This window comes from Scyliorhinus canicula, chromosome 13, assembly GCF_902713615.1.
Source record: "Scyliorhinus canicula chromosome 13, sScyCan1.1, whole genome shotgun sequence".
NCBI lineage: Eukaryota > Metazoa > Chordata > Chondrichthyes > Carcharhiniformes > Scyliorhinidae > Scyliorhinus > Scyliorhinus canicula.
In genome coordinates, this window is record NC_052158.1 from 138,960,458 (window position 1) to 138,978,256 (window position 17,799).

General features: G+C 44.4%; 1 protein-coding gene across 3 annotated transcripts in view; it reads left to right on the forward strand.

Moving 5' to 3' along the window:
- trpc1 (transient receptor potential cation channel, subfamily C, member 1) overlaps positions 1-17,799 on the forward strand; it is a 123,156-nt gene that overhangs the window by 41,367 nt on the left and 63,990 nt on the right. For 2 of the 3 annotated variants that reach the window (XM_038817563.1, XM_038817564.1), the window contains exons 2-5: positions 3,226-3,377; positions 3,474-3,575; positions 10,656-10,858; positions 15,680-15,811. In XM_038817563.1, the coding sequence (XP_038673491.1) occupies positions 3,226-3,377; positions 3,474-3,575; positions 10,656-10,858; positions 15,680-15,811 (589 nt within the window). The remainder of the gene's footprint in view (positions 1-3,225; positions 3,378-3,473; positions 3,576-10,655; positions 10,859-15,679; positions 15,812-17,799) is intronic. The other variant, XM_038817565.1, reaches the window with a different exon arrangement.

Consider the following 17,799-nt stretch of genomic DNA (forward strand, 5'->3'; position numbering starts at 1 on the left):
GGAGGAAACCGGAGGGATTTGAATACGGGATGGCGATTTTAAATTGAAGTCATTGTTGGACAGGGGAGTCTATGTGAGTTAATGAGCAGGGTGCTGAAAGATGGACTGCTCTTTTTGTTTTGTGTGTTGCTTCAGTTCTGTAATTGACCGTGAATGTGGGAACCATCTGAAACATTTTAGCTCGTGTCAGAAACTTGCTCAATGAGACCATTAGCATTTTTCTTTATTCTTTCATTGGATGTGGGTGCCACTGGCAAGAACTGCATTTATTGGCCATTGAAGTCACATGTAGGCCAGACCGGGTAAGGACAGCAGATTTCCTTCCCTGCAGGGCATTTGAGTTTTTAACAAGAACTGACAGAAGTTTCATGATTACCAACACTGAGGCCATCTTTCAATTCCAAATTTTACGAATTGAATTTAAACTCCACCAGCTGCTGTGGTGGGATTTGAACCTGTGCATCCAGACCATTGTGGGTGGCACGGTGGCACAGTGGTTAGCGCTGCTGCATCACAGTGGCACAGTGGTTAGCACTGCTGCATCACGGTGGCACGGTGGTTAGCATTGCAGCCTCACTGCTGTCTCATAGCGCCAGCGACTTGGGTTCAATTCCAGCCTCAGGTGACTGGCTGTGTGGAGTTTGCACTTTCACCCCATGTCTGCGTGGGTTTCCTCCGGGTGCACAGTCCAAAGATGTGCTGGTTAGGTGGATTGGCCATGTTAAATTGCCCCTTGGTGTCCAAAGGTTAGGTGGGGTTACTGGGTTACAGGGATAGGATGGATACATGGGCTTAAGTAGGTTGCTCTTTCCAAGGGCAGGTGTAGACTCGATGGGCCTAATGGCCTCCTTATGCACTGCAAATTCTATGATTAGCCAGGGTCGTCCAGTGGCATTACCACAATGCTACCACTATTTCTCCTGAATATACAGCAACAACAGAAAAATCCAAATTGGAAAAAATAGAGATGATATTAGGGATGGTGTTAAAACCCGTTCTTGCAGCAGAGAAGCAGTAACTTTGGTCCTGATATAAGAACATAAGAACTAGGAGCAGGAGTAGGCCATCTGGCCCCTCGAGCCTGCTCCGCCATTCAATTAGATCATGGCTGATCTTTTGTGGACTCAGCTCCACTTTCCGGCCCGAACACCATAACCCTTAATCCCTTTATTCTTCAAAAAACTATCTATCTTTACCTTAAAAACATGTAATGAAGGAGCCTCAACTGCTTCACTGGGCAAGGAATTCCATAGATTCACAACCCTTTGGGTGAAGAAGTTCCTCCTAAACTCAGTCCTAAATCTACTTCCCCTTATTTTGAGGCTATGTCCCCTAGTTCTGCTGTCACCGGCCAGTGGAAACAACCTGCCCGCATCTATCCTATCTATTCCCTTCATAATTTTAAATGTTTCTATAAGATCCCCCCTCATCCTTCTAAATTCCAATGAGTACAGTCCCAGTCTACTCAACCTCTCTTCATAATCCAACCCCTTCAGCTCTGGGATTAACCTAGTGAATCTCCTCTGCACACCCTCCAGTGCCAGTACGTCCTTTCTCAAGTAAGGAGACCAAAACTGAACACAATACTCCAGGTGTGGCCGCACTAACACCTTATACAATTGCAACATAACCTCCCTAGTCTTAAACTCCATCCCTCTAGCAATGAAGGACAAAATTCCATTTGCCTTCTTAATCACCTGTTGCACTTGTAAACCAACCTTCTGTGACTCATGCACTAGCACACCCAAGTCTCTCTGAACAGCGGCATGCTTTAATATTTTATCGTTTAAATAATAATCCCGTTTGGTGTTATTCCTACCAAAATGGATAACCTCACACTTGTCAACATTGTATTCCATTTGCCAGACCCTAGCCCATTCACTTAACCTATCCAAATCCCTCTGCAGACTTCCAGTATCCTCTGCACTTTTCGCTTTACCACTCATCTTAGTGTTATCTGCAAACTTGGACACATTGCCCTTGGTCCCCAACTCCAAATCATCTATGTAAATTGTGAACAAATATGTGTTATAACCGATTTTAGTTGGATGTTTACTTTGGGTGCATAATGAGTAACATGTTCCACTCTAGCGCACTTGGGCTGGATTCTCCGCCGGTGGGATGCTCCATTTTGCCGGCAGCCCGGGGGTTTCCCGACGGTGTGGGGCTGCCCCACAATGGGAAACCCCATTGACCATCCGGCGTAACGGAGCATCCCGCCGATGGGGTGAAACAGAAATGTGGTTTGGCAGGGTGGAGAATCCAGCCCCTTGCATCTCTTATCCGCTGTCCTAAACATCGTCACAAATGATTGTCTTTTGTGTAGAACACTTCACTTAATTTTTTTTTAAAAAGTTTTTTTCGCAATTGAGGGACAATTTAGCATGGCCAAACCACCTACCCCATCTTTGGGTTGTAGGGGTGAGACCTATGCAGACACGGGGAGAATGTGGAAACTCCACATGGACAGTGACCTGTGGCCGGGATCGAACCTGGGACCTTGGCGCCATGAGGCAGCAGTGCTAACTGATGTGTTGGATACTCTGAATCTGTGGAGACTGCGATTACCTTAGCAGTAACATAGACAGGCTACCAACACTTGTAATAGTACAACACTATTTTATTAAACTAAGATGTGCGGGTTAGGTGGATTGGCCATGCTAAATTGCCCGTAGTGTCCTAATAAATGTAAGGTTAAGGGGGGGGTTGTTGGGTTAGGGGTATAGGGTGGATATGTGGGTTTGAGTAGGGTGATCATGGCTCGGCACAACATTGAGGGCCGAAGGGCCTGTTCTGTGCTGTACTGTTCTATGTTCTATGTTCTAAGAACTATTGAACATACTTGCACTGTGGGTCGACACTATGTTAGATTAACTGAAGACCTATGCCTATCCTGACCAGTCTAAACTGTTAGCACATGGTGAAGGTTTGTGCTACTAGCTGCGAGCTCTGTCCGTCTCAGAGGCTGCATCCCGAATGAGCGGGAAAACTAGTGCCCTCTGGTTTATAGTGAGCGTGCCCTAACTGGTGATTGGCTGCTGTGTTGTGTGTGTTGATTGGTCTTGCAGTGTGTCAGTCAGTGTGTGTCTCTGCACCATTATATACTGATGTGTATATTATGACACTAACCACTGTGCTGCCATGCCGCCCAGGACTCTTGCTTTTTTAAAAATATTAAATCAGGCCGTGTAAAGTTTTTAATATTTGTCACTTTGATTATTTCAGGTGACAATTACATGGTAAAAAAGCTGCTTGCTGAGAAATTCAGCGAGCTGAATATAAACTGTGTGGATGTGCTGGGGAGGAATGCCGTTACCATAGCAATTGAAAATGAGAATCTGGACATCCTGCAGGTTCTCTTGGAACGTGGCTGTCAGGTGCCAATACTTATTATTGCTAAGTGTGTCTTTCTAGTAATTATGCCAAACATAATTTTTTTTAAAAGTTGAGTAACTTCTTTCTGTTTGTTCCAGACTACGGACGCGCTGCTGGTAGCGATTAGTTCGGAGGTTGTTGGTGCTGTTGATATTCTTCTGAATCATCGTCCCAGGCGATCATCCAAACCAACGATAGCAGTTAGTGCATTCCGGTTACTTTTATGCTCTGTGAAATCCCAATGTGGCTGTTGGTTTTGCTTTATCCTGCACCTTTTTCCTGCCCACAGCTGGACTTTGCTTAAGAGTCCTGCAAGGATTGGTGCTGGGGCCTGCTGCTTACAATCTGTATCAGAGAGGGGGATCGAATGTGGCCTTTGCAACTTTGCTGACAATACAAGGCGAAGTGGGAATGTAAGCTGTGATCAGGATGTCTGCAAAGGGATGTGGAATGGTTACATAATGGGACGAGAAGGTGACGGATGGAGTATAATGCGGAGAAATGCATGTTTGTTTATTTTGGAGGAAGAATAGAAAAGCAGAATTTATTTCAAAAGGTGGGAGTTCCAGAGGTATTTGGATATTCTTGCACCCCAATCACAAATAATGTGCGATTACGGCAAGCGATCAGGAAGGCAAATGCCACGTTAGCTTTTAATGCAATGGGGGTTGGAAATATAAGAATAAAGAAGTCTTGCTGCAGTTACATAGAGCTTTGTAAGGCCACACTTGGAATACAAGGAGTAGGCCATTCAGCCCCCTCCCCGAGCTTTAGAGGCTTGACTTGTATACTTCCCTTAGAGGGTAGGTTCATTGAATTGATTCCTGGGATGAAGGCCCTGTCCTATGAGGGAGAGTTTGAGTAGAATTGACTTAGTCTCTGGAGCTCATAAAATTCTCAGAGGGCTTGTCAGGGTAACTGCTGACAGGCTTCTTTTCCCCCTAAATTTAGGGGTCATTATCGCAGGATAACCTATCGTCCATTTAAGACTGAGCTGAGGAGAAATATCCTCACTCAGAGATGGATACATCTATGGAATTCTGCCTCGGAGAGCTGTGAATGTCTAGTTGTTGGATATATTCAAGTCTGTGATTGTTATATTTTGGCACAAAGAGAATTTAGAGAGATAGAGACCCTGTGCGAAGGTAGAGTTGCTGTTGAAGATCAGCTGTGATCATATTGAATGGCACAGCAGGCTCAAGGGCTGCCTAGCTTATTGTTGCTTTTATTCATATGTTCTTCCTCTGTTAAGCTCCGATGGTACCTTTGCAATAAGAACTAGAAAGTAAGTCTTGATTTCTTCAACTCCAATTTTATTGTTTTTAGCAATTACATCTCCTCCAACTCCACAGAGCCACCTGTATCCCCTTTATATATCTATACAGTCTAACAAACAATAAGTGTGGTCGATTAAACAATTAAAGCTCCAATTCTAACTTGAGCACTGGGGAACTAACTCTTTCCTAACATATACCTCTTCATTGAGCCTAATACAGGATTTTCCAGACTTCTCATTATGTTGATGTCCCTTTTTGTCACAAGCGAGGTACAAACACAGAAATCAAATGTAAACTTTTTTTAGCTGTATCTGTACATATATTAGTAATTAGGAAGAGGTAACAGTCACAAATGCATTCACCATCTACATGGTCCCTTCACATTAAGCCCTGGAAGTAGTACCCACTTTAGGAGTAACAAACCTGGTAATAATTAAAAGGTTTTCATGTTTTTTTTTAAAAACCCTCACCACCACTCTTCTCGCACACACACCTCACCCTTATCCCTCTCTCTCTCTCTCTCACACACACACACAATCCTCTCCCTCAAACACTCCCTCACCCCTTCTCACAACACTCACACCCCTTCAAACACTCACTTGTCTCTCACGACACACTCACCTCACTCTCACATACATGCACCCCTCCCTCTCTCACACACACTCACCCCACTCCCATACAAACACTCACCCCTCTCACAACACACTCACCCCTCTCTCTCTCTCACACACACACTCAACCCACTCTCTCATAGGAACACTCACCCTGCTCTCACACACACCTTCACTGCTTCCTCACAGAAACTCACTCCTCTCTCACAACACACTCACCCCCCCGCTCTCTCTCGCACACACACTCGCCCCTCTCTCGCACACACACTCGCCCCTCTCTCGCACACACACTCGCCCCTCTCTCGCACACACACTCGCCCCTCTCTCGCACACAAACTCACCCCTCTCTCAACACACTCACCTCCCTCTCTCGCACACGCTCTCGTGCGCACACGCACTCGCCACACTCTCTCAAACACTTTGCTCTGAGGCCCCTTCTTTCACATGTAAGCCCGCCCGCACGCACCTAGGGCCATCGGCCCAGTGTGAGGCCTGCCTGCTCCAAGGTGGCTGGCCATCTCCGAGCCCCCATCATGCCACCTCCTTCCGTGCCAAATTCATCAAGAGCATTTCTGCCCAGCAAGTGAGATGGAGGAAATAAAATTGGAAACCCCTGCCCTAATATGAATGTTAGGCATTTCATTTAATTTTCTTTGAACCTTTTCCTAACTGTGTGAAAAAGTTCTGCTTCTAACCATCTCTTTCCCCCTAACAACCCAACTAGGACTGGAAGCCCACCATAAGGTTATTTATTTTCAGACTCTTTCCTCCAGATCAGTTGTGAAATGTAAAAATAAGACCATAAGATGTAGGAGCAGAAGTAGGCTATTCGACCCATCGAATATGCTCTACCATTCAATGAGATCACGGCTGATCTGATATAATCCTCAACTCCACTTTCCCTCCTTATCCCCGTAACCGTTGGTTCCCTCACTGATTAAAAATCTGTCTATCTCAGCCTTGAGTATACTTAATGATCCAGCCTCCACAGCTCTCTGCAGTAACAAATTCCACAGATTCGCTATCCTCTGAGAGAAGAAATTCTTCCTCACCTCTGTCTTAAATGGACCACCCCTTACTCTGAGATTATGCCCTCTGGTCCTAGACTCTCCTAGAAGAGGAAACATCCTCTCAGAATCTGCCCTGTCAAGCACCCTGAGAATCCATAAGGTCGCCTTTATTCTTCTAAATTCCACAATGAGTACAGGCCCAATCTACTCAAGCACTCCTTAATAAAAAAAGTCCCTTCCATACCCAGGATCAATCTAGTGAACCTTCTCTGGACTGCCTCCAATGCCAGTATATCTTCCCTTAGATAAGGGGGCCAAAACTATTCAGTTTGTGGGTTATGCAATGCGTAGATGAGTGAGTGAGCTAAGTACTCGGCATGCTAAGATATATTCTCAGAGACTGGTCTTTGAATGACGATTTGCTGCAAACGATAGAATATAGGCTAGTAGCCACATTTAAATATTGGTCTTCACCGTGCTGTTTTGGGGAAGTATGCAATTGAAGCGAGACAGCAGTCCATTGAAGGGAACGAGTTCTGGTTCCCTGGGTGCCCCGTGCACTTCTTTGTGTCAATTCGAATAACAGCAAAGGAACAGACAGGAGGAGGCTTCCTTTTCACCCTCTTGATTGAATAAGAATTAGGAAAGTAGAAAATGTTATTTTAAAAAGTTAATTTTTCTGCTGTACTTGTGTTTAAACAAAGGTAGTATTATCATAAAATCTGGGAACAAAATGTAATTTGTCAAAGGAAATGACATTTGCCAGGTTTTTAAACTGGCTTCAGACTAAAAGGGATAAACCTTCCTCTCTGCATGGAGCTAAGTTGCAGTGACCTACATGGCTCATCGCACTTGCAATTAAATTAACAAACAACAAATAGCGAAAGGTCTATCCGAAATGGTAACTAAGTAAGTTTCCTTGCATCACTTTCTTGTGTGATCACGACATAAATAAAAATGAGGTAGAATTCATGGAAAAATCTAGCTTATTTAATTTGGCTCCAGTTCCAGATGTTTGCAGAAGGATCAATGTAGATTTTGTGTAATATTAGAAAGTACAGACCATTGATTGATCCTTCCCCTCTGGAATGAACAGCAACACCATACAGTTAGCACAACAAACACTATCTCTAGCACTTGAACCCTTCCTCTGTTGAATAAGCAGGGTCCTGGACAGTCACACAACAAGTACTGTTTCTGCCACTTGCGATGTTGACTAAACAGGAATCCTGTACAATTAATTACACCAGTAAATCTACATAGATTTTTTCCAAAACAACTGTCTCTACTGCTTATGCAGTAATTTTTCTGAATAAACAGGGACTCCATACAGTTCCATATAATGCCACCTTTGTATTAACTGTAACCCCAGTGAGGGCGGCATGTGGCGCAGTGGTTAGCACTGGGACTGCGGCGTTGAGGACCCGGGTTCGAATCCCGGCCCTGGGTCACTGTCCGTGTGGAGTTTGCACATTCTCCCCGTGTCTAGGTGGGTTTCACCCCACAACCCAAAGATGTGCAAGTTAGGTGGATTGGCCTAGCTAAAGTGCCCCTTAATTGGGGAAAAAAAGTAATTGGATACTCTTTAAAAAAAAAAAAAAATGTTTTTACACTGTAACCCCAGTGAGCAAGTAAGAACTCTATAGAATTACACAATAAATTATGATCCTCCTGTTTCAATCTTTACCCTTCTAAATAACTACAGTTCCTTCAATAAAATGATGCGTCCTTTTAGAAAGAATATCTCATACTCATAGGTTTGGCAACATCTTATCAAGATGTTGGAGTGATCATTTGTACATTTTAGCTTTAAAACAGTGAGATTTTCTGCAGATTTTCAAGAAAGACTCGGTAAGTATGTACAATTCTGACTTAAAACATATCTTGAGCATCATTTCAGACGTACTTTAAGGCCCTAGGTTTCCTGTGTTTTGGCTTGAGCATTCAACATACAATCTATTAAAGGTGGCATTCTCTTCATTTTAGCAAGGTTTGAAAGACTCTCATAAACTACTTCATGTCTGTTTTTGTACCGCTATCGTGTGTTTGAATTGCATTTTTAAAGATCAAATCTTCTTTTAAAATCACATTACCATGGGTGATATACAAACATCTGTCATTTTCAGGGCAGCACATTAGCATAGTGGTTAGCACTGTCACTTCACAGCGCCAGGGTCCCAGGTTCGATTCCCTGCTGGGTCACTGTCTGTGCGGAATATGCACGTTCTCCCCGTGTCTGTGTGGGTTTCCTCCGGGTGCCCCGGTTTCCTCCTTCAGTCCAAAGACGTGCACATTAGGTGGACTGGCCACGCTAAAATTGCCCTTAGTGTCCAAAAAAGGTTAGGGGGATAGGGTGGAAGTGAGGGCTTAAGTGGGTGGGTGCAGACTCGATGGGCTGAATGACCTCCTTCTGCACTGTCTGTTCTATGTACTGGTGGAGGTATGTGCATGAGAAAGATAAAATAATTTTGGCAAAAAACGTAACTTAAGGCTGGTCGATTTATGTATTGGGTCATCAAATTTAACCTGGCAGCTTATTTTGTGATCTCCACTGGGAGTTTGCCCAATGTCCTATTGAGTCAGACACATTTTATTTATTCTAGAGGGCTACTTGCAACTGGTGGGGCCTAATGGATATAGAGGGATATCTTGTATATCTCTTGTATAAGGTCGTTTCTGCTAAATTCAGCCCCTAAATGCTGGATTCACCTTTTCCAAATGAGTTAATATAGCAACATAAGTGTCGACCACTGCCACTTGCGCACAGAATGTTGAAAAAAAATGACTTTTTTCACGACCAATATTTAAGTAAATGTTTGAACAAAGTTGAAATCTTTTGATTCTACGTTTCACGCAATTAACCAAAATGATTAATGCAAAATTGTCTCTGTTCAACTTAGTTTTCAATACTGCTATTAACATAGATGTGTAATGTAGTGTTTACCAGTACTTTTAATATTTGCTGATTAACTATGACAAGAATGAAAAATGTTTGCATTTGAACATAATTTATTTAAAAGTATCTAATTGGTCCTTGTTTCCTTCAGATTGTCTTTAAAATTTTAATGTTGAATACCCAATCACAAATTACACAACCTTTTCAAACACTTTATTCAACAATTGTCCTTAAAACATACATGCATGTTCTGCAAGTAATAGCATTCCTGAAAAAACAGGTAGTGGCCTTTCCGACGCTGCCGTCACTGAGGATACAGGACAGGGTGGCCTCTGGCACCTGGGGAGGGGAGGGGAAGGTGTCGGATATCTACCAGGAACTAGAGTAGGCGGAGGAAACCCCGATGGAGGAGCTCAAGGGCAAGTGGGAGGAGGAGCTAGGTGAGGAGTTGGAAGCGGGTCTGTGGGCAGAGGTCCTGGACAGGATTAATTCCTCCTCCTCATGTGCCAGGCTCAGTCTAATTCAATTTAAGGTGATCCACCGGGCACACATGACGGCAGCGAGAATGAGCAAGTTTTTTGGGGTAGAAGACAGTTGGGGCAAGGGCAGCCCTGCAAACAATGTCCACATGTTTTGGGCATGCCCAGAGCTTAGAGAGTTCTGGCAAGGGTTCGCGAGGGCAATGTCCAGGGTGCTTAACACAGTGGTGGTGCCGAGTCCAGAGATAGCGATCTTTGGAGTGTCAGAAGACCCGGGAGTTCAGGCGGCGAAAGAGGCCGACGTCTTGGCCTTTGCCTCCCTAGTAGCCCGGAGATGGATTTTATTAATGTGGAGGGACGCGAAGCCCCGAGTGTAGAGACTTAGGCTAACGACATGGCTGGGTTTCTCAGCCTTGAGAATAAAGTTTGCCTTAAGAAAGTCTATGCTAGGGTTCTCTCGGAGGTGGCAGCCGTTCGTCGATGTTCTCGGGAAAATTAAAATGTCGGCAGCAGCAGCAATCCGTAGGGGGCGGTGAGTGCTTCATTGGGATGGTGTGGAAAGATTGGGTCGCGTGGGGTAATGTCTATTTAATTGTTATTGTATATTCTCTTTTTACACTATGTTAATGTTCACTCTAGTTTGTTTTGTTATTGTTACTACTGTTTTATTATGAAATATTCTGCAAAACCTTAATAAAAATACTTTAAAAAAGAAAAAACATAAATAAATGTTTGCCACTCAACATATTCCTCCCCATTATAAAATCTTCACTTGTACTCCTATCCTGACCCCATCTTTCCAAACCTCAGTGCTCTAATACTTTCTTAGTTAAGTTGTTTATTGAGATTGCTAATCTTTCCTTTCTGCAAATCAGGCAGTCACGGAACATTCACATCTGTCACAAACACATTTGAAATAAGAACGACTGGATTATAACGCACTTTGTCGCACTGGTGCACTCTATTAATGTTGCTGTCCGTCTTTTCCTTGAAACTTGTCCAAACAGAAATTAATGCAGAGAATTCAGAATCCCGAATACTCCACTACAATGGATGTGGCTCCTGTCATCCTTGCTGCTCATCGAAACAACTATGAGATCCTGACCATGTTACTCAAACAGGACCTGTCACTGCCAAGACCACATGCAGTAGGATGTGAATGCACACTGTGTAATGCAAAGAACAAGAAGGATAGCCTGCGCCATTCTAGGTAAGTAAAACAACATTAAAATATAACTTATATAGGTCGGAGCTTTCTGGCCGTTCACACTGACGGAATCTTTCGTTCATGCCCATGGCGGACCGACACCGCGGGTTCCTCAGTGGCGAGGGGTCCATTCAACGGGAAACCCTATTGACAATGGTGGGGTTAATGCCGGGTCGCCTCTCGCCACTGCGAAACATGCAGTGTGTTGTGCGGTAAATCCCGCCCATAATATATGATCTTTTATTTAAAATATAGCATGTGTGTTTGTTCTGATAATCGTTACAGTTAGATTTTAAAATTAAGCACTTCAGAACTAACATGGTGAGGTTCTGACTAACTCGGGCTGAGCTGAAAGTCCCAAGGAATCTCTAAATCATAGGGCGGGATTTTTCCACGTTACACATCATTCCAATATCCAGATATGTCACTGGGTCAAAATCCTCAAATCTCCTATCAACTGCACTGTGGAAATACCTTCACCATGTGGATTTAAGCAGTTCAAGTGGAAGGCTCACGCTCACACTTTCAAGAGCAATGACTGATGGCAATGCATTGCCAAGAGTGCCCACATCCCTTGATTTAAAAAACAATACTAATTGGATCCTCTTTTAAAGAGCCAGCAGTGACACAATGGGCTGGATGGCCTTCCTCTGTAATGTAAGAACCTACATAGACAAATAAACTAAGGTGTTCACCTCTTTATCAGGACACCTTTAGAGCCACATATTTAACGTAATTTAGAAAGGGTTTTTAAGACTGAACCTTGATACATTACTATAAATAACAACAAAGAGGAAAATGAGTGGTCTCCCTCTTGTTCTTTATTTATGCCATACTTTGAAAAATGAATTTCTCAGAAATCAGGTGACCTATAAAACCCAATGCAAGAGTAACAACTAGAAATTCTTGAGACCGGGAAAATTAGATCAAAATGTACCAGGATGAGCTGCTGCCACTTTCTGTCAGATATGCCCAGCATTTGCTCCCTATATAATCTAGACATAACATGCGGTGACACACAGGAGGTTGTTACATTTTGTGTAATCACTCTTCCTTATGTCTGATCTGGATGTAGAGCAACGACTATAATTTTACATTTGGGTGGTTAAGCCAGATAATTGCGTTCTGTGTAGTAGAGCGAGTGATTAGGAAGGCAAATGGAATGTTGGCCTTTATTGCAAGGTGGGTGGAGTGTAAATTTGGAAAGTCTTGCTTCAATTGTAGTGGACGTTGGTGAGACAACGCCGAGAGTATTGCAGACAGTTTTGGTCTCGAGGGGTGATAAACTTTCACTGGTGGTAGTTCAGAGAAGGTTCACTCGTTTTGATTCCTGTAATGAAGGACTTGCCTTGTGAGGAAAGGTTGAGCAGGGGTTTAGAAGAATGAGAGGTGATTTTATTGAAACAGTAAGATTCTGAGGGAGCTGTCGGGGGTAGATGTTGAGAGGATCTTTCCTTCCGTGGGGGAACCTGATACGAGGGAGCACAGTTTCAAAATGAGGGGTCTCCAATTTACCCTCTTAACTATCTTATCTACCTGTCCTGCTATCTTCAGGGATTTGTGGACAGGCACTGCAAGGTCCCTCTGTTCCTCTGTACTCCTCAATATCCTACCATTCAATGTGTATTCATTCACCTGCCATGCTGGCCTCCCCAGAAGCATTACTACTCTCTCTTCTTTGGGTTGGATTTCATTTGCCACTTTGTTGTCCCCCTGCCCGCTCCATTTATGTCTTTCTACAGTTTTCTTCCTCACTATCAACCACTTGGCCAATTTTTGCACCACCTGAAAGCTTCTTAATCATGTCCCTTAAGTTTAAGGCAAAGGTGCATGAGAGATCAAAACCAGGGATCTTCTGCGCAGATCTTCCACAAGGTGTTTGTGATTTCCTGCCAGCTTCAATTGGCTTTCCAAACTTCATCAGCTCGAAGTTTCATTATTCCAGGTAGAACTTGTGGTTCCGAATGGGCTTGCCTGACTTCAAGTGGTATCGATGGACCTCACTGATATCCTGGTGGATGTAGAGACCAGTCCCTCAACAACGTTTTGTGCAGGAGTGTAGCAATCATCCACATTATGTGTTTTTAGTATAATCAAGCAGAATTTTTGCAGGGGAAGCTTTGAGACAAAATACTTGACCAGATTGCGATCTGTTCTGAATCCGACAACTTGGATTTGAAAATCTGAAATATAGGGTCCCTATATCAACCGGATCGGTATCCGGTGGAGTTTTATAAAAAATTCTCTGAGATAGTGGGGCCGGTGCTGGTTAGGGTTTTTTAATGAGGCAAGAGACAGGGGTTTTACCACCGACGATGTCACAGGCCACCATCTCCCTGATACTGAAACGTGACAAAGACCCGGAGGCATGTGGGTCCTATAGGCTGATTTCTCTGCTCAATGTTGATGCAAAAATACTGGCCAAGCTCTTGGCTGCTGGGATTGAGGACCGTGTGCCGGACGTTATAATGGAAGATCAAACCGGGTTCGTCCAGGGCAGGCAGTTGGTGGCCAACTTAAGAAGGCTGCTGAATGTGATCATGATGCCCCCGGAGAGTAGGAAGGTAGAGGTAGTTGTGGTAATGGATGCCGAGAAGGCTTTTGACCGGGTTGAGTGGGACTATTTATGGGAGGTGTTGGGACGATTTAGGTTCGGGGAAGGCTTTATTGACTGGGTCAGTCTGTTGTATCAGGCTAAGGACGAATAGGACAACGTCTGACTATTTTAGATTGTACCGAGGGACAAGACAGGGGTACCCCCTCTCCCCACTGCTGTTTTCGCTAGCAATAGAGCCGCTGGCAATTGCCCTGAGAGCTTCTAGGGGTTGGAAGGGGCTGGTACGGGGGGGAGGGGGACAGAGTTCCGTTGTACACCGACGACCTGCTCTTATACATCACGGATCCAGTGGCTGGGATGGATGAAATCATGGGAATCCTGAGGGAATTCAGTCGGTTTTCTGGGTACAAACTGAACATGGTAAAAAGTGAGTTGTTTGTAGTCCAGGTGAGGGACCAGGAGGGTCGGTTGAGGGGGCTGCCGTTCAGGCTAGTAGGGGACAGTTTTAGATACTTAGGGATACAAGTGGCACGGGACAGGGGCCGGTTACACAAGTTGAACTTATCTCGGTTGGTGGAGCAGATGAAGGTCGAGTTCCGGAGGTTCCGGATGCGCTCCCACTGACACTAGCGGGGAGAGTGCAGACGGTTAAAATGACGATCTCCCGAGATTCCTGTTCGTATTCCAGTGTCTCCCCATTTTAATTCCGCGGTCCTTTTTTTAAGAAGGTCAATAAAATGATTATGGGAAAGTCCCCACAGGTGAGGAGATTGATGCTCGAGAGGAACCGAGGGGCTGGCTTTGCCAAACTTAGTAATTACTACTGGGCGGCCAACATAGCTATGATAAGGAAGTGGGTGGTGGGTGCGGGGTCGGTTTGGGGGCAGATGGAGGCCGCTTCGTGCAGCGACGCCAGTCTGGCAGCCATGGTTACAGCGCCCCCGACGTTCCCGCCTGCACGGTATTCCACCAGCCTATAGTGGTGGCGACTTTGCGGATCTGGGGCCAATGGAGGAGGCATGTTTGGTCCCCCAATTTGCGACAATCACCAGTTTGCCCCAGGAAATATGGACCGTGGGTTCCGAACATGGCGGAGGGCTGGGATTGAGAGGATGGGGGATCTGTTCTTGGAAGGGAGCTTCCTGAGCATGAGGGCGCCAGAGGAGAAATTTGGGCTGGCGAGAGGGAATGATTTTAGGTACTTGCAGGTGCGGGACTGTCTACGCAGACAGATTCCATCCTTCCCACGCCTACCACTTTGGGGGGGGGAATCCAGGACAGGGTAGTGTCCAGTGGATGGGGGGGGGGGGGGGGGGGGTCTCAGATATATACAAAGAACTTAGGGGGCAGAGGAGACGCAGACCGAGGAGCTGAAGCTTAAGTGGGAAGAGGAGCTCGGAGGTGAGATAGAAGTGGGCTTATGGGCGGAGGCGTGGGTTAACGTGACCGCAACATCCGCTAGGCTCAGCCTGATTCAATTCAAGGTCGTCCACCGGGCCCACATGACAGTGTCCCGGATGAATAAATTCTTTGAACTGGAGGACAGGTGCGCCAGATGTGCGGGACGACCAGCGAACCATGTCCACATGCGCAAAACTCAGGGGGTACTGGCTGGGATTTGCGGATGTAATGTCCCGGGTATTGAAAACCAGGGTAGTGATGAGTCCAGAGGTGGCAATTTTTGGTGCTTTGGAGGACCTGGGAGTCCAGGAGGAGAGAGAGGCTGATGTTTTGGCCATTGCTTCCCTGGTAGCCTGGCGACGAATTCTGCTGGCCTGGAGGGACTCAAAGCCCCCGAAGTCAGAGGCCTGGCTATCGGATATGGCGAGCTTTCTCGGTCTGGAGAAAATTAAGTTCGCTCTGAGAGGGTCACGGGGGGGGGGGGGAGTTAGGACAATGTAGACTAGTGGGGCAGTTAGGCGGGTCCTTGTAGGAGGGGAGCTGGTTTTTGCACTTTTGCACTATGTTGATTGTTCTTTGCACACTGTTTTGTATTGTTGCTGTTTACTATGCCCAAAATGCCTCAATAAAATTGTTTATTTAAAAAAAAAATTTGACTATTATGTCAAGCATCAAAACAAAAATGAACTTTGATCATTACATATCATTATTGACCAAATATCAGTGACAGTGCCTCTTTCTAAGTATATTCCACAATCACAAAGTCTCCAGATGCCGTAAGTAGCAGATTATGTTTAAAATTGGAATGAAATTTAGGTTAAAACAACCTGCTGAACGATGTGAAAGGCAGAAAATTATTTTTGTAGGTTCCGTCTTGATATCTACCGCTGCCTGTCTAGTCCATCGCTGATAATGCTCACAGAGGAGGATCCTATCCTGAGGGCTTTTGAACTCAGTGCAGATCTGAAGGAACTGAGTCTCGTGGAGGTGGAATTTAGGTACAAATATCTGAGAGAAGCATGAAATAACCAGGAGCAATTCATTTAAGATGCAAAATAAGAATTCAGTACTTGTAACAAACGTACAATGAACGCAGGACGATAGTGTGAGACGTGTTTTTAAATATTCACACTTTACCTTTCCCCTATCCCTCAACTATTGTGCCCAATGTGCTTTATTATGTCTTGGCTCCATTTTCCTTATGTCCCCCCATATCTACCTCTTTTTCTGTATCCAAACCGGATTGCTCAAAGAGATAATCAAAGAAGTAGACCACAAGCAAATTAAGAAAGTTAATAATACTCGAATGGTTGCTTCAGATAATTTCATCGGTTGTTCTGCAACACTAGAAGAAGCACAAGATCTTTCATCTAGTTTCCCCACCCTGCAATTAAAGCTAACCCCTCTGTTTTTATAACCGTATGGCAGAGAGTGGAATAACATAATAATTAAGATGAGTTATTGTACCATGAATATAGCTCGAGTTCAATTATTCATTTTTTTTTACTTGATTTTACATTTTTTATAGTCACTTTGGCTAATGCAGACTTGAGTATTGATGAGAAAAAAAAGGACATCCTGTCAAAGCTCTTCATCTTGCAATCATTAGGATAGGTGCAAGAATGCCAAATTTGAAAGGGAATACAATTTATACTGCACAAGAAAAAGCGTGCTGATTGGTTGGCAAATTGGCTCTAGTTGGTCGAGGTGTTGTCATGGTGAATGCACCAGCAAGTTGTTGTCCCCCATGCTTTTGTTTATTCAAAAGTGGTGCAATGTCTGAGCATATTTCTTTTGCCTGAAAATACTGGTCCCTGCATGTCTAACATTAGATGTGATTCTGCGATCGGGCAGAACTTGCTGAACAATCCCGAGTGTGCCAAAAATTACACTAACAGCCAATTTAAGATAACCAGTCAGGCTCGCAATGTAGCAAGAAGCTACATATATTTGTATGCATACTCAATTTTATTTTTGTTCCATTTTTCCATCCAACTCCTGTAATTGCATTGTGTTCAGGGACCTACTTGCTCAGATCACTTGATTCCCCCAAAGAGTAAAAGATCACTAGCAGGAAGTACACCAGTGTTTTGAAAGATTAATGAAGAGGTTCTTTTGGACACTGTGAACCTTTTTAAAAATAATTTTTATTGTCACAAGTAGGCATACATTAACACTGCAATGAAGTTACTGTGAAAAGCCCCAAGTCGCCACATTCCGGCGCCTGTTTGGGTACACAGGAGAATTCAGACTGTCCAAATTACATAACAATCACGTCTTTCGGGACTTGTGGGAAGAAGCCAGAGCACCCGGAGGAAACCACGCAGACTCGGGGAGAAAATGTAGACTCCACACGGACAGCGACCCAAGCCAAGAATCGAACCTGGGACCCTGCCGCAGTGAAGCAATAGTGCTAACCACTGTGCTACTGTGCCGTCCCTAGTGTCAAGGAAATGTGACTTGCTTGTGGCTGCAAGCACAGTTCAACTTCCCCACGTCTCCCTGTGCTCCTTGGAAACATCTGGCCCATGTTACAGTTGAGTTTGGCAGTGGTCTGCCATTGTTTCACCAAAGTAGGGTATGCAAATCAGTTAATTTATGTGAGCATAAAATTCATGTTGGAACTGTAAATGACATGAAAATAAACCACTGGTGAGGCAGACCGTTGTAACGTCTATTACACACATTGTAATGGAAATTAGCCTTGGCCAGTATTGCAACATGGCCGATTTTGCACCTGCCCAGTGTCCCACTTAAACTGGGTTTCTTTGATTTCAGTGAAACCAATTATCAGCAGTGTGTAAATGCAATAACTCCTATCTTGTACTCTCACCCAAAGCAAATATCTATTTGATGTCTGTCAGTGAGCTTGTTTTAATAAACTTTATTAATTACATGGCTAAGGCCAGTGACCGATGGTCTCATGAAACAGATCTGCTAAACATTGTCTCTCAAAACATTGGTTAAAAATACCAGAATTCTGTTG